Source organism: Microcaecilia unicolor, chromosome 1, assembly GCF_901765095.1.
Source record: "Microcaecilia unicolor chromosome 1, aMicUni1.1, whole genome shotgun sequence".
Lineage (NCBI taxonomy): Eukaryota > Metazoa > Chordata > Amphibia > Gymnophiona > Siphonopidae > Microcaecilia > Microcaecilia unicolor.
In genome coordinates, this window is record NC_044031.1 from 130,410,047 (window position 1) to 130,433,196 (window position 23,150).

A 23,150-nucleotide genomic window follows, 5' to 3' on the forward strand; every position below is an offset into this window, starting at 1 on the left:
TTTAAAGGACGCATACACTCACATCCCGATACTGCCAGCTCACAGACAGTATCTCAGATTCCGCCTGGGCGCACGGCACTTTCAGTATTGTGTGCTGCCCTTTGGGCTCGCCTCTGCCCACGAGTGTTACAAAGTGCCTCGTGGTGGTAGCGGCCTACCTACGCAAGCTGGGAGTGCACGTGTTCCCATATCTCGACGATTGGCTGGTCAAGAACACCTCGGAGGCAGGAGCCCTCCGGTCCATGCAGTGCACTATTCAACTTCTGGAGCTGCTGGGGTTTGTGATAAATTACCCAAAGTCCCATCTCCAGCCAACTCAGTCTCTGGAATTCATAGGAGCGCTGCTGAATTCCCAGACGGCTCAGGCCTACCTTCCCGAAGCGAGGGCCACCAATCTCTTGGCCCTGGCTTCGCAGACCAGAGCGTCTCAGCAGATCACAGCTCGGCAGATGTTGAGACTTCTGGGTCATATGGCCTCCACAGTTCATGTGACTCCCATGGCTCGTCTTCACATGAGATCTGCTCAATGGACCCTAGCTTCCCAGTGGTTCCAAGCCACCGGGAATCTAGAAGATGTCATCCGCCTCTCCACCAGTTGTCGCACTTCACTGCTCTGGTGGACCATCCGGACCAATTTGACCCTGGGACGTCCATTCCAAGTTCCGCAGCCCACGAAAGTGCTGACGACGGATGCATCTCGCCTGGGGTGGGGAGCCCATGTCGATGGGCTCCACACTCAGGGTCTGTGGTCCCTCCAGGAAAAGGATCTGCAGATCAACCTCCTGGAGCTCCGAGCGATCTGGAACGCACTGAAGGCTTTCAGAGATCGGCTGTCCTGTCAAATTATCCAAATTCGGACAGACAATCAGGTTGCAATGTATTACGTCAAACAAGCAGGGGGGCACCGGATCTCGCCCCCTGTGCCAGGAGGCCGTCGGGATGTGGCGTTGGGCGTGTCGGTTCGGCATGCTCCTCCAAGCCACATACCTGGCAGGCGTAAACAACAGTCTGGCCGACAGACTGAGCAGAGTCATGCAACCGCACGAGTGGTCGCTCCATGCCAGAGTGGTACGCAAGATCTTCCGAGCGTGGGGCACCCCCTCGGTGGACCTTTTCGCCTCTCAGACCAACCACAAGCTGCCTCTGTTCTGTTCCAGACTTCAGGCACACGGCAGGCTAGCGTCGGATGCCTTTCTCCTCCATTGGGGGACCGGCCTCCTGTATGCTTATCCTCCCATACCTTTGGTGGGGAAGACCTTACTGAAGCTCAAGCAAGACCGCGGCACCATGATTCTGATAGCGCCCTTTTGGCCCCGTCAGATCTGGTTCCCTCTTCTTCTGGAGTTGTCCTCCGAAGAACCGTGGAGATTGGAGTGTTTTCCGACTCTCATTTCGCAGAACGACGGAGCGTTGCTGCACCCCAACCTTCAGTCTCTGGCTCTCACGGCCTGGATGTTGAGGGCGTAGACTTCACTGCGTTGGGTCTGTCTGAGGGTGTCTCCCGGGTCTTGCTTGCCTCTAGGAAGGATTCCACTAAAAAGAGTTACTTTTTCAAGTGGAGGAGGTTTGTCGTGTGGTGTGAGAGCATGGCCCTAGAACCTCGTTCTTGCCCTGCACAGAACCTGCTTGAATACCTTCTGCACTTATCAGAGTCTGGCCTCAAGACCAACTCAGTAAGGAATCACCTTAGTGCGATTAGTGCTTACCATTATCGTGTGGAAGGTAAAGCCATCTCTGGAGAGCCTTTAGTCGTTCGATTCATGAGAGGCTTGCTTTTGTCAAAGCCCCCTATCAAGCCTCCTACTGTGTCATGGGATCTCAACGTCGTCCTCACCCAGCTGATGAAACCTCCTTTTGAGCCACTGAATACCTGCCATCTGAAGTACTTGACCTGGAAGGTCATTTTCCTGGTGGCAGTTACTTCAGCTCGTAGGGTCAGTGAGCTTCAAGCCCTAGTAGCTCATGCTCCATATACCAAATTTCATCACAACAGAGTAGTGCTCCGCACTCACCCAAAGTTCCTGCCGAAGGTGGTGTCGGAGTTCCATCTTAACCAGTCAATTGTCTTGCCAACATTCTTCCCCAGGCCGCATACCCGCCCTGCTGAACGTCAGTTGCACACATTGGACTGCAAGAGAGCATTGGCCTTCTACTTGGAGCGGACACAGCCCCACAGACAGTCCGCCCAATTGTTTATTTCTTTCGACCCTAACAGGCTAGGGGTCGCTGTCGGGAAACGCACCATCTCTAATTGGCTAGCAGATTGCATTTCCTTCACTTACGCCCAGGCTGGGCTGACTCTTGAGGGTCATGTCACGGCTCATAGTGTCAGAGCCATGGCAGCGTCGGTGGCCCACTTGAAGTCAGCCACTATTGAAGAGATCTGCAAGGCTGCGACGTGGTCATCTGTCCACACATTCACATCTCATTACTGCCTCCAGCAGGATACCCGACGCGACAGTCGGTTCGGGCAGTCGGTGCTGCAGAATCTGTTTGGGGTGTAAATCCAACTCCACCCTCCAGGACCCGAATTTATTCTGGTCAGGCTGCACTCTCAGTTAGTTGTTCTTCGTAGGTCAATTTCTGTTGTACCCTCGCCGTTGCGAGGTTCAATTGACCTGGGTTATTGTTTGAGTGAGCCTGAGAGCTAGGGATACCCCAGTCGTGAGAACAAGCAGCCTGCTTGTCCTCGGAGAAAGGGTATGATACATACCTGTAGCAGTTGTTCTCCGAGGACAGCAGGCTGATTGTTCTCACCTTCCCTCCCTCCTCCCCTTTGGAGTTGTGTTTCATACTTTATTGCTTGTCATTCAACTGGCGGGAGCGGTCGCGCACGGGCGGGAAGACGGCCGCGCATGCGCGGTGGGCGTGCCCTGCGTGCCGACCGTCCCGCGAAGCTTTTTCCGGTTGGTGGGGGCTGCCGCGGACGTCAACCCAGTCGTGAGAACAATCAGCCTGCTGTCCTCGGAGAACAACTGCTACAGGTATGTATCATACCCTTTTGTGCAGGAAAGGGGGAGAAGAAGAGATACTGCAGCTGTACATAGTTCTAAGGTAGGGGGAGAGGAGAAGTGTTTCAGCTGGACATAAGATAAACCACATTGTTCACAACCCTCAACTAAAGTGTGCTCAAATACTAAAGCAGAGGGAGGGGATGGTAATGATGTAATTCTCTTGGTCTTCCCCAGGCACAGAAAAAGCTGGCACTGGCTCTGCATGTAGTTATTTTATATATATTATATATATGGAAAGGGCAATATGTATTGGACAGAAGCATTCTTACTAAGATTCTCGGAACAAATCCAGATAGTGAAATACTGCTGAGTTTCTTGCGAGAGACGCATGCCTTCCATTATTTGCTGTACTGTAGTATTATTCCCATGTTTCAACTCCACAGAGCGGTATGATCCATCCATTCGGTATATTCGTACTTTCTCATACTACAGAAAAAAATAGAGAATAAAACTGAAACCACAGGTCTTCTACATTAGCACTTGAAGCTTATTTTCACTAGGGTTCTTTTCTATTTGTCAAAATTCTCACCCCACAATCTCTCTAACAAGAAAACCATTTTATAAATACATATTCACGCTTATATTGATGAATAAGTTAAATACATACATCTCTCTATATATGGACTGGCAATCGGGGTTAACGCAGGAAACAAAAATTCTGTTCCAAAGCATAACTGTTAATGAGATAGCTATTAACTGGTAGTCACTTTTGGATCACAAGAGGAAAGATCTTCTTGTTAGAACCTAGTCTTAAAATGTCAGTCCGTATATAATTTTAACTCACCAGGGGGTATTAAAGCAATCAAACTGCCAGATTGTGTCATATGCCTCCTACCTCATTTTCCTCTAAAGAATCACTGTGCACTGTTCAACTGTGAACTACGGCAGGACCACAGTATCATTTAAAACTACCATATTAAAAACAACTACAAAGATAAAATTCATAGACGCTAAGAAGTGCTACCGGAACAGATACCTCTCAATGAGTATTATTATGTCAACACTTGATTGACAAACTGTTTCCCTCACTGTACTCTTCCTATAGTCCTTCTAGCTAGTAATGACACTCAACCCAGCTGGTCTTACCAACAGAAATGCTCTATTGGACTTTAACTCATTCCTCTGCTGCTACCATCTTTTGACAGTTTCACCTATATCTATCTCACTGCACACCTTTATGTTTTCCTCTGCTGCAACAAACCTGACATAGTATACTTTTTATTATAAATTTATTTTATTTTTATGTTATATTTCAAATTTTTATGTTTTGAAATTGTTTTTATTAGACTTGTACACTGCTTAGAACTTTCAAGAATATTAGGCGGTTTATAAATGTAAAAATTAAGTATTTTTACTTACACTTGTCCAAAACTAGTTCTCACTGAGACATTATTATACTGACTAACAGGTCTGGTTCTACATTTATAACCAATTAGATTACACAATACATTCTGGAAAAGCAATCTGACAGGTAAGTCTGATCCTAGATGAGTAACATCTGTCCACTAGCCAAGGTATTTGTGGCGGCAGGGGGGGAGGCGACCAAAATGCGTCCCCCCCCACCTTGGGCTCTGGCCCCCTCCCACCTCGAGGTCTGGCTATGCCCCTGTCCTGCTATTTATGTGGTCCTATTTGGCTGTTTAACTAAACCAGTTAAGGGCTGAATTGCCCCGACTCTGCCGTCAGATCGGCCACACAATATCTGTTTTTTGCAGTTAGAGGGGGTTGGCAAACAGGAAGGAAAGCTAGATCTATTGTTTTTAATTATAGTCAGGTTAGTTGGCAGGTGAAAGTTTGGTTTGTTCATGCAGCATCTAAATTTGGCCAGTCAAGTTAGGTGGCTGAAAGTTGGCACTGGCTGCCTAATTTTTCTATCGACTTTTATCTCCAGAATTTGAGAGGCTAAATTTATCCAGCTAGTGAAATTAAGGTTACTAGCTGGTTAAGCTCATTTGTTTTCCAAAGGGTTTTTTCTAGCCATTTTAGTTCTTACCTAGCTGACTGGATTCTTTTGAATAAATGAACTCTGGAATATATGGAGAAGTAAAAGTGTGTTGGCATCCAGGAGAGGGATAAAGTGTCTTACATGTAAATCTGACTATTGTACCCAGAGCTCCCAGATTCTTGTGGTTACTACTGAAAAAGGTGTGGGTGAGGAGGGAGGAGTGGCCCAATGGCTAGTGCAGTGGGCTTTGATCCTGGCAACTTGGGTTCAATTCCCACTGCAGCTCCTGACCTTGGGCAAGTCACCTAACCCACCATTGCCCCGCGTACAAAAAACCCCACAAAACTTAGATTGTGAGCCCTCTAGGGACAAAGTACCTGCATGTGTACAGCACTGTGCACATCTAGTAACACTATAGAAATGATTAGTAGTAGTAGTAAATAATTGAATGTCATTGCACAAAAACCTGATAAGTCACAAAAATCAAACTGTGAAACTCAGCAATCACGGGTTATACTATTGTTGTTAACTTTGTTACAGGTCATCAAAGCAATGCCAGAAAAACAAAAAATAATGTGAAGACCACTGTCCAAAGCTTAACATATTTCCCCCTGGATTCTATATATCAAGCCTAGATTTCTGCATGGAAATCCAAGTGAATTCCATAACAATGTGCATAACCTAATTGGTTAACAAGCCAATCAGCGCTGTTAATTGGATGTTAACAAGCAATTATTGAACTAATTGGCATTAATTAGAATTTATACGCATAACTCGCTAAGTGCATTCTGTAGCATGGTCTATGTAAATTCTAATGCATGTTGTCAAAAAGGGGGTGTGGCCATAGGTGTTACTAAAATCTATGTGCATGATCAAGATCCAGCCACGACCGCTCCAATTTACGGCGGCCACCCGACCACCGGCTGAACCTGCTTTCTAATTGTCAGCTGTTTCCAGTCAAAGATCCAGCTACGACCGCTCTAATTTACCATCATGAGTTGACGCCACGTGGCTTCTAGCTGCTAGGCCCTAGAATAGTTCACTGCCTACTCAGTTGGTTCTCCATAATCAGAATGAACTTGCAACTCACCCCGTTTGTTTCTTACCACAAGATTACTTAATCATCCTTAGTTTCTTCTTCCTAAATCTGTCTTGGTTCTCCACGTTCTCCAATTAGCAGAGCAACTGACTAGCCCCAAACCTGTTTTGAGCAGCGGATAAATTAGGTACCGTGCATGGAGAGTCCCAGGAAGATTCTTGAAAAACAGTATTGACAGAACCGTGGTGAAGCTGCATCTGTAAGTGCAGTTGTAGCAGAAGAATTAAACCACCCAATTTGCTGCTACATTTTTACATTTTGGCACTCATGGTACAGATGTCCTTCTGCTGCTGATACGTAAATTTCTTAATTCACTCCCCACTCCTGCATCATTTTTAATGTTATTTCACCAGAGGTAGCCCGGAAGAGCGAGCAGTAAGCCCACGTTGGGCTTACTGCTGCTCTGTAAAAGGGCTCCTAGGTGCACTAACATGCATGTGCTATTTACCACAGGCCCCTTTTTATGCAGTGGGACCTATTTACTAATGTGAAGTCCCCATTTTGCACAGGATATCTAAGCAGGAATTGGGATGTGCAGGATAAGACATTCATAGTTCTCTGAATTTTACAAAAGACTCTATTGAATGCAAAACCTTTTGTAAAATAAGTATAAGATGCTGGCAAATACAAAGGCTAAAAAAAACAAAACACCAACAGACCAGTAAATTAGAGTTAATGAAAAGATGAAATAACAGTAAAAATGATGCAGGAGTGGGGAGTGAATTAAGAAATTTACGTATCAGCAGCAGAAGGACATCTGTACCATGAGTGCCAAAATTTAAAAATGTAGCAGCAAATTGGGTGGTTTAATTCTTCTGCTACAACTGCACTTACAGATGCGGCTTCACCGCGGTTCTGTCAATACTGTTTTTCAAGAATCTTCCTGGGGCTCTAGGTGGCTTTTTAGGGATTTTAAAAGTATTTTCTATTGCATTCCATAATTGTTTGAATTATTCAGTCTTTGGTGAAGGCATCTGGCTCTGAAAAGGTTTTTCAATCTCAGCCTGAGCTGTAACAGTTTTGCAAAACAATGTATTTTGCAATCCTTATTTAATGAACATCCAGAATGCAGTTGCTGACAAAGTTGATTCCATTTCTAGTCAGCTACTGTAGTCTTGTTGTTTAACCCTAAAATGACTGTATGCCTGTTTCAGATGTGGTACAAAACTTAGGGGCCCTTTTACTAAGCTGCGTAGGCGTCTACGTGTGGCCAAAGCACATCAATTTTGTTACCACCCTGCTACCGCGTAGCCCTTGCGGTAATTTCAGTTTTGATATGCGTCCACTAGGTGCACTAGAAAATATTTTTATTTTCTGGCGTGCGGGTGGTAATAGTCATTCTATGCGCGTAGACCATTACCTTCTGGTTACCGCGTGAGACCTTACCACTAGGTCAATGGCTGGCGGTAAGGTCTCAGACCCAAAATGGATGTGTGGCAATTTTCATTTTGCCACATGTCCATTTTCGGCAAAAATTTTAAAAAAGGCATGTTTTACAGGTGCGCTGAAACATGATTCTGCACAGGCCATTTTTTTAGCGCGCCTTTGTAAGAGGGCCCCTTAGATTGTGAGCCCATTAGGGACAGTGAAAGTACCTGTATATAACATGTAAACTGCTTTGGATGTACCAAAGAAAGACAGTATATCAAATCCATGACCCTTTACTGAAAAAAAGCAAATACTATACATTACACTGTCCATTACTATGCTTTTACAGTCTACAGATGATATTTCGATACACACAGAAAAAGAATAACGGCACACAGAGTTTTAGAAATTGCCATCTCAGTTTTTCAATGATAATGCCTATTTAGTTAATCACCCAGATTACTAAACATTACTTTCTCATGACTAACGCTTCAATGATTACAATGTTAACTCACAGGTTTATTCACAGCCTCCTCCAAGAGTTTTGCAGTTTCCTCCCATTCATTCTGTTTGTTTTCCTCACAGATGTTTAATGGGGATCTTCCTTGCTGGTCAGTAATGTGCTGCAGAAGATATGGAAATAGCCTGAATTATAAAGCCTTTCCATATGTGCATGGTGCTATGCTGTACAATAACCAGATACTCAATTTTGCTCTTTTTTGATCCTTAGTGGAAATTTGAGGAAAACATATGAAAAGATGGTGTAGAAGATAAGAACGTGTGTGTGTGATACAGAAGACATGAGAGCAAGGAGACAGGAGAGAGATACTTAAGAATAGCTTTAGATACCAAATTTATTTATTAGGATTTATTTAACACCTCTTTGAAGAAAGTCACCTACAGCAAGTATAACCTGGACATAAGCAATAAATAATTACAACAGTAACATATTCAAATAACAATATACATTAGAGTTACTTACAATGTCAACACCATAAACATTGGACTAGATTCTATATACTGTGCTTAGATTTCCGCACGGAAATAGAAGCGTATTTTATAAAATATGCTTTAATTTAGGCATAGTTTATAGAATAAGCTGAGTGCCGGTCCATGCAACTAAATTTAGTTGCGGTCAATTATGCCAAATAAAACCTGGTGTAAATCCCGATGCCTAAATTAGGCGTGGAGCGGATATATTCTATAACAATACGCATAGATTTTAGAAATGACCTGCCCATTACACGCCCATAACCATGCTCACACTTTTCAGCTATGAGGCTTATATTTATGTGCACCACGTTACAGAATAACTTAGCAAGTGGTGCACATAAATCCTAATTAATGTCAATTTGTGCTAATTGCTTGTTAACATCCAGTTATCAGCGCTGATTAGCTTTTTAACTAATTAAGTTATATGCACTGTTATGGAATATGCTTCTATTTCCACAAGGAAATCTCAGTGCGATATATAGAATCCCGGAGATTATACTCATGGAGGAATTCTGTGTACAATATTTTAAAAATTTGCAACTCTTTTTGTCACAATAATTCAATAAAACCACCATCCTTGAGCCATAATTAATTGAAATGCAATAGCAAACTATTTCTCAAATATGCAGAAATTAGGGCAAAATTCCTCATAAGAATACCCATCATACACAATAACTGGTTTTGGGGGCTCTTACTTTATCAATCTGTAGAGCCTGAGGAAAGCTTGGAGTTGCTAATTCTTGCAGTAACAATGGTAATACTTTCACAAAGTCAGTGGATGGTGGCAGTTCAGTTCTTCTCCAGAAGCCATGAATTGATGAATAAAAATCCAGAAAATTCAGAAGCCCCAAACCCCTTGCCCTCTGGCCGCCCCCTTCCCTAACACGTACACACTCCCTTTTCATGCTGAACTTGTGTCCTCACCAGTTTTTTTCCCCAGTAGGGTTGCCAAGACAGTCAGCCACCCCCAACAAGCCAGCCTATTCTCCCCAACCCCTCACCAGTCATAAAGCCAGAAACTAATCTGCTGACCCAAAACCAGTCATCCAGCCTCACCTCTCCTTCCTCAAATAGCCTGCTTGCTCTCACTGACTCCTGTGTGCTCAAAAGGTCCCCTGCCTACAGAAGCAGAGAGTTCCTAGCCAAAGCAGCCAACTGCCAGGATCAGAGTATAAAAGCCTCACCAGTTCATCTGATTTCCTCTTACTGCAGCATGTTCTTTTTAGTGAACTGAATGGCTTTCACTGTGTGTTACATCCACATGGTGCCTGTATTCTCCAGCTGAGCTCTCCTTTCATTCTCACAAAAACAGAGGGAGACTATAAGCACTGCAAGACTCAACAACCTGGGAGTTATGCTATGTCTGAATCTGAGCTGTTCCCTGCAATAAAAAGAAGTTGCTATAGCTAAAGGAAATTGGGGAAAAGAGAAAAATGAACTGGTGAGGAGCCCGGCTGCTTTTATGTTCTTTGATCACAGCAGCTGGCCAAATTCTGTGCGCAACTCCAAACTTCTGTGGGGAAGGGGAATTCTGCGCAAATTCTGAATTGTGCAGTCATACAGAATTCCACCAGGAATAACATTAAAACATCTTAATAAACAAGAAAGGGGTCAAGCAAGGGTGAAACACAGAGAAGATAGAGGAACAGGATTTTTAGATCAATAAAAAGGTTGACTAACTTTGAAAAAAATTGCATGTGCAGTACGGTGCGTGTAAATGATCTTAGCTAGAGTACTTTTGGTAAAGCAAGTTCTGCTGCAGTATGTGCAGCTGATATTAGTCCTTGTGTATGACTAGCTAGTTAGTTGCTTTTTCCATTAAAAGTTTGGGAAAGGAGTCAGGGTTTCACCTGCTCCCTGAAGTAGAGATAGTCTTGTGTTAGGCAAAGCCTTTCTGGGAGTGCATTCCAGAATGTGGGGGGCTACAGCGGTGAAGGCTTATTAAAATTACTACTTTTTTCATTTACATTGAATTTCAGCTAGGACCGCTGCTTTTTAATATATTTATAAATGATTTAGAGATGGGAGTAACTAGCGAGGTAATTAAATTTGCTGATGAGACAAAGTTATTCAAAGTCGTTAACTCGCAAAAGGATTGTGAAAAATTACAGAAGGACCTTACGAGACTGGGCGGCTAAATGGCAGAAGACGTTTAATGTGAGCAAGTGCAAGGTGATGCATGTGGGAAAAAAGAACCCGAATTATAGCTACGTCATGCAAGGTTCCATGTTAGGAGTTACGGACCAAAAAAGGGATCTGGGTGTTGTCGTCGATAATACACTGAAACCTTCTGCTCAGTGTGCTGCTGCGGCTAGGAAAGCGAATAGAATGTTGGGTATTATTAGGAAAGGTATGGAAAACAGGTGTGAGGATGTCATAATGCCGTTATATTGCTCCATGGTGCGACCGCACCTTGAGTATTGTGTTCAATTCTGGTCGCCGCATCTCAAGAAAGATATAGCAGAAATGGAAAAGGTGCAGCGAAGGGTGACTAAAATGATAGCGGGGATGGGACGACTTCCCTATGAAGAAAGACTAAGGAGGCTAGGGCTTTTCAGCTTGGAGAAGAGACGGCTGAGGGGAGACATGATAGAGGTATATAAAATAATGAGTGGAGTGGAACAGGTGGATGTGAAGCGTCTGTTCACGCTTTCCAAAAATACTAGGACTAGGGAGCATGCGATGAAACTACAGCGTAGTAAATTTAAAACAAATCGGAGAAAATGTTTCTTCACCCAACGCATAATTAAACTCTGGAATTCGTTGCTGGAGAATGTGGTGAAAGCAGTTAGCTTGACAGAGTTTAAAAAGGGGTTAGACGGTTTCCTAAAGGACAAGTCCATAAACCACTACTAAATGAACTTGGGAAAAATCCACAATTCCAGGAATAAGATGAATAGAATGTTTGTACGTTTGGGAAGCTTGCCAAGTGCCCTTGGCCTGGATTGGCCGCTGTCGTGGACAGGATGCTGGGCTCGATGGACCCTTGGTCTTTTCCCAGTGTGGCATTACTTATGTACTGATCAATACATATTTACTTCACTTACTACTACTACTACTACTACATATCACTTCTATAGCACTACAAGGCATATGCAGTGCTGTACATCATACACGAAAAGACAGTCCCTGCTCAACGAGCTCACAATCTAAATAGGCAAACAGACAGAAAAACTAAGAGGTAAGGGAATTAAAGAAGTGGGGATAAAAGGGCACAGGGCAAGTGAGTAATGGTTAGGAGTCAAAAGCAGCGTTAAAGAGGTGGGCTTTTAGCCTGGATTTGAAAATGGCCAAAGACGGGGCTAGACGTACAGGCTAGGGAAGTCTATTCCAGGCGTGAGGTGCAGCGAGATAAAAGGAACGGAGTCTGGAATTAGCAGTAGAAGAGAAGGGGACAGAAAAGAGAGATTTATCCACAGAACGGAGTACCGGAGGGGGAGTGTAGGGAGAGACAAGTGTGGAGAGGTACTGGGGAGCGGTAAAGTGAATGCACTTATAGGTCAGTAAGAGAAGTTTGAATTGAATGCGGAAACGGATAGGGAGCCAGTGAAGTGACTTGAGGTGAGGGCTAATAATGTGAGCATAGCGACTCTGGTGGAAAATGAGACGCGCAGCAGAGTTTTGGACTGATTGAAGAGGAGAGAGATGGCAAAGTGCGAGGCCGGTGAGAAGCAGGTTGCAATAATCTAGGCGAGAGGTGGATTAGGAACTGGTTGACGGACAGAAGCCAGAGGGTGGTGGTGAATGGAATTCGCTAGGAGGAGGGGAAGGTGAGTAGTGGAGTGCCTCAAGGATCGGTGCTGGGACCGATTCTGTTCAATATATTTGTGAGTGACATTCCCGAAGGGTTAGAAGGTAAAGTTTGCCTATTTGCGGATGACACTAAGATCTGTAACAGAGTGGACACCCGGGAGGGAGTGGAAAACATGAAAAAGGATCTGAGGAAGCTAGAAGAATGGTCTAAGGTTTGGCAATTAAAATTCAATGCGAAGAAATGCAAAGTGATGCACTTAGGGAATAGAAATCCTAGGGAGATGTATATGTTAGGCGGGGAGAATCTGATATTTACGGATGGGGAGAGGGATCTTGGGGTGATAGTATCTGAGGATCTGAAGGCGACGAAACAGTGTGACAAGGCGGTGGCCGTAGGTAGAAAGTTGTTAGGATGTATAGAGAGAGGTGTGACCAGCAGAAGAAAGGGGGTATTGATGCCCCTGTATAAGTCGTTGGTGAGGCCCCACCTAGACTATTGTGTTCAGTTTTGGAGGCCGTACCTTGCGAAGGATGTAAAAAGAATTGAAGCAGTGCAAAGGAAAGCTACGAGAATGGTAAGGGATTTGCGTTACAAGATGTATGAGGAGAGACTTGATGACCTGAACATGTATACTCTGGAAGAAAGGAGAAACAGGGATGATATGATACAGACGTTCAAATATTTGAAAAGTATTAATCCGCAAATGAACCTTTTCCGGAGATGTGAAGGAGGTAGAACGAGAGGACATGAAATGAGATTGAAGGGGGGCAGACTCAAGAAAAATGTCAGGAAGTATTTTTTCACAGAGAGAGTAGTGGATGCTTGGAATGCCCTCCCGCGGGAGGTGGTGGAAATGAAAACGGTAACAGAATTCAAACACGCGTGGGACAATCATGAAGGAATCCTGTTCAGAAGGAATGGATCCTAAGGAGTTTAGCCGAGATTGGGTGGCAGAGCCGGTGGCGGGAGGCAGGGATAGTGCTGGGCAGACTTATACGGTCTGTGCCAGAGACGGTGGTGGGAGGAGGGGCTGGTGGTTGGGAGGCGGGGATAGTGCTGGGCAGACTTACACGGTCTGTGCCCTGAAAAGGACAGGTACAAATCAAGGTAAGGTATACACAAAAAGTAGCACATATAAGTTTATCTTGTTGGGCAGACTGGATGGACCATGCAGGTCTTTTTATGCCGTCATCTACTATGTTACTATGTTTCTATGAGTGTGGATAAGGGTTCTGGCAGAGTGCTCAGAGAGGATGGGAAGTTAAATGCATTAAAATGGTTAACAACAGGATGGGGCAAAATAACCTTGTCCTCAATCTTTAAAAGATGAAGATCCACTGCATCAGTTGTTCCTTAGCCCCTTTCAAACTCATTGCAACTAGATGAAAGAAGTCTTCCTCTTAATGCTGAGGTACAAAGACTGTCAATGAAAATTCACATTAAGATTGCTACTTGTAGTGCGATCTATAAGCTGAGTCCAATCAGAAGATTGAATTAGTTATGAATTTCCATTTATATCCCACAGTATTAATACAAGACAATTCTATGCAATTTATATTTAAACATCCATAAAAATTGCATTTATATAAACAAAAAATTATTAAAATTAACAGCATGGAATTCAAGAAGTTTAAAAGAAAAGTTTTCAAATTCCATCTAAAATCCATCACCACTCATTCCATTCCAAACCTGTGGATCAGCCATAGAAAATCACGTGTACTCAATAATTTAACCTCTTTAAATGATGGAATAAGCAACACATTCTCATTAGCTGATTGTAAACTACGTCCAAGAATTTAACAGTCAAAAATATGAGAAAACTGATCAAGACCAGCACCTGCTAAAACCTTAAAAAGACCTATCTGTTGCACCAAGAGCTAGCTGTCTCTGTTGCAGAAGTTGTTGTTATTGTTCCCAATAAAGTGTGTTAGTATAAAGCAAGGTGTGCACTCAGCAAATCATAATGAGAAAGGCTGGGAAGACTGCAAATGAAGGCAGGAGAGAATGCAAACCTTTAGACTTGGTGCAAATCCAACCCAGTACATCACCCAGAGAACACTATATATACTGTGAAGCACAGCGGTGGTAGCTTCACATTATGGGTATGTCTTTCATCTACAGAGACTGAGGCATTTTTTTTTTAGGATAGAAGAAACAATGAATGGGGGAAAGTATTAAAAAGTCCTTAAGGAAAGCCTGATGCCCTCAGTAAGGAAGCGTAAGTTAGGACTGATGTGTATCTTTCAGCACACCAACAACCCAAAGCACACAACTAAAGCTGCACTGAAGCTGATAAGGAAGAAAAAAGATAAATGTCCTTGAGTGGCCTAGTCAAAACCCCAACTGAATCCAACTGAAAATATACAGCATGACTTGAAGACTGCTGTCCATCTATACTCCCCATAAAATCCAACAGAGCTTGAACAGTTATGCTAATAAAAATGATCTAATTTTGACAAAGCTAAATGTGCAAATTGGACAGAGTCTATCCTGGTGGTGTACCTAGGGTAGTTGATACCCGGGGCCAGTCATTCTTTAACACCCCCCTCCAAAATACAGTACTAGGCATACCGAGAATATAAAACAGGACCTATAGAGCAATTCTAGCATACCATAAGCAGTAATTTCTATGAGTTACACAAGGAAAAGGAAAGCATCTTAAACACTACAGTGAGCACTAGAACATCAATTCACCTATTGTAAAACGAAACCAGACAGAATAGTACAGATCGTCAATCCTGCACAGTCAATGCCAACTGAAAGCCATGTCTTTTTCACAAACACAGATACACTCGAATCCACTATAGAATAAGTAATCATAAACTTTCTATTTAGACAAAAATTAAACTGAAACCCCAAGGTGCTAGATTCTGCATACAATGCAACACCACAGAAAATGTAAATTTGAAAAAACTAACAAATACCAATCACCACTTTACAAATTAACAAATAGAAATAAAACAAATGTAGAAAATAAAATACCATCATTTTATTGCACTAATACATTTAGCTTTCAGAGTCCAAAACCTCCTTCCTCAGGTCAATACAGTATAGTGCTGTTACAGTATCCTATCCTGACCTGAAAGTTAGTGAAAATGTATTAAAATTAGTCCAATGAAAAGATTACCTTATTTCCATGTTCTATTTATAAACATTTGTTAACGAATCTACAATACTACTTTATCCTAAAGCAAAAAAAATATATATATATCTTATTTACAGTTTGTTGTCTCTGGTTTCTGCTTTCCTCATCTTCATTTCCCTGTCTTCCTTCAATCCAGCATCTGTCTTCGCTCTCTCTCTTCTGTCCCCTCCATCCAATGTCTGCCCTTCCTCTCCCTTCCATCCACATCTGCCCTATCTCTCTCTTCCATCCACATCTGCCCTATCTCTGCCCCTTCCATCCACCATCTGCCCTCTATCTCTGCCCCTTCCATCTACCATCTGCCAGTCTGCCCTCTCTCTCTCTCCCCCTTCCATCCACTGTCTGTCCTTTCTATCCCTTCCATCCACAGTCTGCCCTTTCTCTCTGCCCCTTCAATTTACCATTTGTCCTCCCTCTCCCATCCATCCAGGGTCTGCCCTCCCTCTCGCTCCCCCTTCCATCAAGGATCTGTCCCCTCTCTCTCTGCCCCAAGTTCCAGCCCCATTATCCCACCTGCCCCTAGTTCCAGCCCCAGCTCACATCTCCCACCTGCCCCCCTTTTTCAGCCACCAGTTTCAGCCCCACTATCCCATCAGTCCCCAGTTTCAGCCCCAGCCCTTTTCTCCCACCAGTGCCGAGCTTCAGCCCCACCCACTTCTCCCTGCCCCTTTCCAGGCCACATTCCCCACAGTTTCAGCCCCTGACCCTTTTCAGCCCCCAGTTCCAGTCCCCTTCATCCACATGCCTTGCACTAGGGCCCCCCTTTTCAGCCCCAGACCCATTCTCCCACCTGCCCCAGGCATGGCCCCATTCTCCCTCTTGCCCCCTTCTCAGATCCCAGTTCCAGGCCTCTTCTCCCATCTGAGCCCCCCCTCCCCGACCCAGTCCCCTTCTCCCATCTAAGCCCCCCTCCCCGACCCATTCCCCACCTGCCCATGGACAGACGACCCTCTTCTCCTGCCACCCGGCACCTGACCCAGACTTCAAAAAAATCTGTGAAGCGCCTTGTGTCTGTCTGCTCTGCGTGTAAAGGAAGCAAATCGCCTCGTCGGCCGGCCTTCCCTCACTGTGTCCCGCCCTCGCGGAAATAGGAAGTTACATCAGAGGGCGGGACACAGTGAAGGAAGGCCAGCCGACGAGGCAATCTGCTTCCTTTACACGCAGAGCAGACAGACGCGAGACGCTGCGCCGCCGCTTCACAGATTTTTTTAAAAGGCTGGGTCAGGTGCCGGGCGGTAGGAGAAGACGGTCGTCTGTTCACGGAGCTGGTAGGCAGGTGGGGACTGGGGCGCCGGCGGAGCACCCCCCCCCACCTGCTGACACCCGGAGTGGACCGCCCCCCGCCCTTGGTCTATCCCAACAGGCTCACAGCTGTAATTGCTGCCACTGAGTACTGACCCAACAGGGTGAGTGGTTCTTCATTACTGCATTCTGGTTTTGATTTTTTGGGTATAAGTGTGGTCCCTCAATAAAACAACCTTTCCATGAAAGGTGGAATGAAACTCTACATTTAAATGCTTGCAAGACTTAATGCACTAGCACCACAAGTTCTGAAAAACATTCTTTACTTCACTTTACTCACGTAACTTTGTAAGTCTAAGAGCTTTGAAAATATGCCTCTATGTAACTCTGTAAGTCTAAGTGCCTCTTATGAATTGCAAAATACCCAAAAGAGTTCAATGTGATTTACATAATAAGAAAACTGGACATACCAGGAATTACAATAAGTAAAAATATAACCCTCCTTCAGATTTTACCCAATACATATCTTTCAAACAAATAGGTTTCAAGGGGTGTTGTTTTTCTACAGCCACTGCATTTAAAGTTTGATTGTAACTTACATGCTTTTATAGTAGTCTACTGAAAGAAAGGTTTCTAAGAGTAGCGGAATAGTAATGCTTGCAAATAAATGTGACCCGCTGAACAAAAAGGTATCAAAAGAAGGGTGACGAAAATGATGAAGGGGATGGGACGACTTCCCTATTAGGAAAGGCTGAAGCAGGTAGGGCTCTTCAGCTTGGAGAAAAGACGGCTGAGGGGAGATATGATAGAGGTCTATAAAATAATGAGTGGAATGGAACAGGTAGACATGAATTGTTTGTTTACTCTTTCCAAAAATACTAGGACTAGGGGGCATGCGATGAAATTACAAAGTAGTAAATTTAATACAAATCGGAGAAAATTTTTCTTCACTCAACGTGTAATTAAACTCTGGAATTCGTTGCCAAAGAATGTGGTAAAGGCGGTTAGCTTAGTGGGGTTTAAAAAAGGTCTGGATGGCTTCCTAAAGGAAAAGTCCATAGACCATTATTAAATTAATTTGGGGAAAATCCACTGCTTACTTCTGGGATAAGCAGCATAAAATGTACTGAACTTTTTCAGGATCTTGCCAGGTATTTGTGACCTGGATTGGCCACTTTTGGAAACAGAATGCTGGGCTTGATTGATTGGTCTGTCCCAGTGTGGCAATACTTATGTATTTGCTTATGCACTTAAATGGTGTTACAAATAACAGAGATAAATCCTACAAACGTTTGGAGAAGTAAATTTTGGATGAACTTGGTGAGAAATTTGATCATACTGGTCAAAATGTTATCTTTAACTGCCTATGGATTACAGAGATACAGATGTTTAAAGTTTGCTATTTTTCAAACACATTCTGAAAAAACCCTAATTTTATTGATAAACATTTCTAATTTTTGAAGACATAATTAGTCAATACCTGAGCCTGAAAGTTTGCAAGATTATGCAGTTGATATCCCTCTATCTTGTGGTATAAATAAGTCACATACTCCACTTTTGCTACCTTTTTGCATAGTTGGTCACAAATATATACGCTAGTCCAGGGGTTCTCAACCCAGTCCTCAGGACACACCAAGCCAATCTGATTTTCAAGATATCCACAATGAATATGCATGAGATAGTGCATGCAAATTTATCTCATACGTATTCATTATGGATATCCTGAAAACCTGACTGGCTAGGTGTGTCCTGAAGACTGGATTGAGAACCCCTGCTCTAGTCAGACATTATTGGCCCACTGTCAACATCTCCTATTTGAGTAAGTTGGCGGGGGAAAGCAGTTGACATTTAGCTTCAGGCTTATCTTGATTCTCATGGAATCCTTGACTCTCTTCAGTCAGGTTTCAGTCTTAGATATAGCAGCATTGGTGGCCCTGGTAGATGATGTTCACAGCAGGGTGAAGAGGGCTAGATAAGACGAGAAACTCCCCTCCTGATTATACTCAGTCTTTCAAGCTGCCCACCACTTGCTTCTGAATAGATTTTGTACTTTATGTCATGTCAGAAGTACCATTGCAATGTTTCCAAATCCCTTCAGTTTGATAGTTATCAGGGGTTTGTGACTGGGAAATCCTCTATGTCTTGGTGTTTCAAGTATGAAGTCCCCAAGGCTCAATGCTTTTGTTTATGCTTGTCAATCTATATTTGCAGCCTTTTTATGTATAATTAGATTTTACTTTGTTTTTATCTTTGTATTGTAAACCACTCTGAAGGCCCCCACTCTAGGGTGGTACATCAAATTTTAATAAACTTGAAACTATTGCTTTGCTGCTAACTTAACTTTTCTGCTCCTTTTGGTCCCATGAAAGACTTTGTAATGGTTGCTAGTTGTATATGGGGTTTTAGACAAATGTTTGTAACTGGTTTGAATCTTGAGAATGTCTGTGGTAATGTTGAATGGTCTCGATTGTCTCAGCTTTACTATCAAATTATAGCGTTCCTTTTGTCTTTATGTTTTCATGTTGTTTTATTTTATTACAAGTTTTTACACATTGAGGCATATTTTCAAAGCACTTAGACTTACAAAGTTACGTGGAGGGGCATTTTCGATATGACATCTAAGTCCGACTTTGGACATTTTGCAAAAAACATCCAAAATCTGAATAGGAAAGAAGGTCATTTTCAAAAAAGAAAAACGTCTTATCTTTTGTTTTCAAAAATATTGTTCCGAATGTTTTGTGATTTGAATGTGTTGTTTTTTGGTCCATTTTCGAAAAAAACAACATCCAAGTGCAAAAGGCACAAAATCAAGCCATTGGGATGTAGGAGGAGCCAGCATTTTTAGTAGACTGGTCCCCCAGACATCCCAGGATAGCAATAGGGCACCCTAGGGGCATTGCAGTGCACTTCAAAAACTGCGCCCAGGTATACATCTCACCATTGCTCCCTTACCTTGTGTGCTGAGCTCCCCAAAACCCACTACCCCCAACTGTACACCACTACCATAGCCCTTACAGGTGAAAGGGGCACCTATATGTGGGTACAGTGGGTTTCTGGTGAGTTTTGGAGGGCTCACAGTTTCCTCCACAAGTTTATCAGGTAGGGGGAGGTAGGAGCCTGGATCCACTTGTCTGCAGTGCACTGTACCCAACACTAGACTACTCCAGGTACCTGCATGCTGATCTAATGGACCCGAGTATAAATCTGAGGCTGTCATGGAGGTTGGTAAGTAATGTTTTTCATCACATTTTGGGGGGATGAGAGGGGGGTTAGTGACCACTGGGGGAGAGGGGAGGTCATTCCTGATTCCCTCCAGTGGTCATCTGGTTAATTAGGGCACCTTTTCGTGCCTTATTTGTAATAAAAACAGGTCTAGCTCAAAACGTCTTACGTTTTAGTCCTGGACGGTTTTGTTTTGTTCCATTACGGCTGAAAAACGTTTAAGTCTTAGGAACGCCCAAGTTCCACCCTGAACACGCCCCTGGAACTCCCCTTTGAGATTTGGACACACTTCTGGCGGACTTCAGAGGAAAACGTCTAAAAATAGATTTCAAAAATACTGATTTGGACGTTTTTGTGAGAAAAATGCCCAAATGCAGACATGCCACTTTTTGGACGTTTTTCTCTTTTGAAAATGAGCCCAATAGTAACCTATGGAACTTTGTATGTCTAACTGCTTTGAAAATGAGCCCCGTAGTAAACTATTTTGATTTGATTACAAGACAAATGGTGTAGCAAATTAAATAAATGATAAACGATAATTGGTTGGGTGATAATAAAATGATGTTGAATGCCAGGAACTCTTATCTTTTATGGGTAAAGTAACAAAGATGTGTAAGTATCCTATATTTAGGCTTCTTCCAAAAGTTCTGGATGTCTAATTATCATTTGCTGTTTGGCAATGGTGTAAGACTGTAATTTGAATGCAGCTGCACAAATCAGTGCTGTGGTTAAAAGTTCCTGTTTTCAACTTAGATTTTTGTGTTAGCTGAGGCATTTTCGAAGACGGAAAAATTGGTTCCTTTGATACATCCTTCTCTTTACCAGGAAGGGAATATAATACATACATTGGTTAGTATTCTCTGAGGACAGCTGGCATATATTTTCTCACATATGGGTGACGTGATCTATGGAGCGTGATACAGACACTACCAAGTGCAATGCTACTTTAAATCTTTGAGGCAGTGCCTCCACTGTGCATGCCCGGGTGCCTTCCCATTCAATGCGCAAGCACTGGACAAACAGTACAGTGTTAAAGCTAAGAAGACAATTGGGGAGGTGGATGTGAAAACATATGCCTCCTGTCCTCGGAGAACACCTACTACAGGTGAGTAACAGCTTTCTCCGAAAACAAGCAGGCATAATATTCTTGCATATTGGACTCACTAGCTACCAGTCTCATAAGAAAGATGAATTTTATAACTAAGTAGACAGTGAGTCTGGTGGAAATAACAAGCCAGAGTGTGGTTGGATTTTAAACAGTAAAACGATTCTACAGGACTGCTTGTCCAAACCAGATATCCCACTTGGAATACTGCTCCAGATAGTAGTAAGCAGTGAAGGTGTGCATAGAAGACCAAGTAGCCTCACTGCAAATATTTTGAATAGAGGCAGAGCGGAAATGGGCTACTGAGGCCACCATGCCTCTCACATTATGAGTGGTGATCTGACCATTGAAGGTCAGTCCAGCCTGAGTATATGTATAGGAGATACAGTTGGCCAGCCAAGTAGAGACTGTATGCTTGGTGATGGGAATTCCCAACCTGTTAGGATCAAAGGATAGAAAAAGTTGGGAGGATTTCCAATGAGGTTTTGTTCATTCTAGATAGTGTGCCAGAGCATGCTTGCAGTCTAGGGTATGCACTGCTGCTTCTCCAGGATGAGAATGTGGTTTAGGAAAGAAGACAGGTAGTACAATGGACTGGTTCAGATGGAACTCCAAAACCACCTTTGGGAAGAATTTGGGGTGGGTTTGGAGTACCATCCTGTCATGGTAGAATCTGGTGTAATATGGATCTGTCACAAGGGCTTGAAGCTCACTGGCTCTTCTGGCAGAAGTAAGAGCTATTAAGAACACTACTTTATAGGTGAGGAAGAACAGGAACAAAGTGGTTCAAATGGAGATTTCATAAGAGCTGTGAGGATGACATTGAGATCCCACACCACCAGAGGTGGTTTGATAGGTGGTTAGGTATGAAATAAACCCTTCATGAATCTAACTATCAAAGGATGAACTGAAATTGGCTTATTATCAATTTTAGTACGAAAAGCACTGATGGCACTCAAATGCAATCTGACTGAGTTAGTTTTGAGGCCAGAATCCAAAAGATGTACTCCATAAGGGTAGGTAGAGAGCATGTAGTAGGGTCAAGCGACCTAGCTGAACACCAGAGAGAGAATCTTTTCCACTTTAAACGGTAACATTTTCTTGCAAAGGGTATTCTAGATGCAAGAAGTATCTGAGGTACTGCGTGAGGAAGGTTCAATGAACGCAACTCTATGTCATCAGGTACCAAGCTGTCGGGGTGAGAGAGCAAGGGTCTGGATGAAGGAGGGATCCCTCATTCTGAGTTATTAGGGTTGGAAAAGGATCTAACCTGAATGGTTCCCTGGATGACAAATCTAGAAGTGGGAACCAGATTTGATGAGGCCAGTAGGGAGCAATTAGAATCATGGTTCCCTGGTCTCGGTGCAGTCTGAGAAGAGTTTTCCCTATGGGGAGTAGTGGGGGGTGGGGGGGGGGGGGAGTATATAGAAGATCCACCTCCCAGTGGAGAAGGTAGGGAGCATAGAATCTGGAACAGAAGCAGTGAACTGTCCAAATGTCACAACACTGTTTTTCTAAGATTATCTAAATTGATTCTTCTCTAGTCCTTTCTTGGAGGAAAATAGCTGATGATGATTTTTGTGATGTGTTTTGGGGCCTGATTTGTTCACTTTTTTCCCATAGGCATAGAACAAGAGAAAAGCCTTAGTGAATCAGACTCTTGATGTGGGTTAGAATGATAGATGTGTCTTGTCTCTATTGTGGTGAGTCTAATAGAATAGAAAAGCCAATGGTTGACTCCAAGCTGGGCTTGCAGGTTTCATACAGTTGATTGTGGATGTTCATGAGCTGTACGATCCATTTGGAATAGCAATGTCAACTAGGTTAGGGCAGGAAGGCGAATAGAATGTTGGGTATTATTAGGAAAGGTATGGTGCGACCGCACCTTGAGTATTGTGTTCAATTCTGGTCGCTGCATCTCAAGAAAGATATAGTAGAATTGGAAAAGGTGCAGCGAAGGGCGACTAAAATGATAGTGGGGATGGGACGACTTCCCTATGAAGAAAGACTAAGGAGGCTAGGGCTTTTCAGCTTGGAGAAGAGACGGCTGAGAGGTATATAAAATAATGAGTGGAGTGGAACAGGTGGATGTGAAGCATCTGTTCACGCTTTCCAAAAATACTAGGACTAGGGGGCATGCGATGAAACTACAGTGTAGTAAATTTAAAACAAATCGGAGAAAATGTTTCTTCACCCAACGCATAATTAAACTCTGGAATTCGTTGCCGGAGAACGTGGTGAAGGCGGTTAGCTTAGCAGAGTT

General features: G+C 43.4%; 1 protein-coding gene across 1 annotated transcript in view; it reads right to left on the bottom strand.

The window, feature by feature from the left end:
• KRIT1 (KRIT1 ankyrin repeat containing) overlaps positions 1-23,150 on the bottom strand; it is a 196,413-nt gene that overhangs the window by 61,535 nt on the left and 111,728 nt on the right. Inside the window, 2 exon segments of the mRNA XM_030200232.1 lie at positions 3,284-3,440; positions 7,942-8,049. Coding sequence (XP_030056092.1) covers positions 3,284-3,440; positions 7,942-8,049 — 265 coding nt within the window.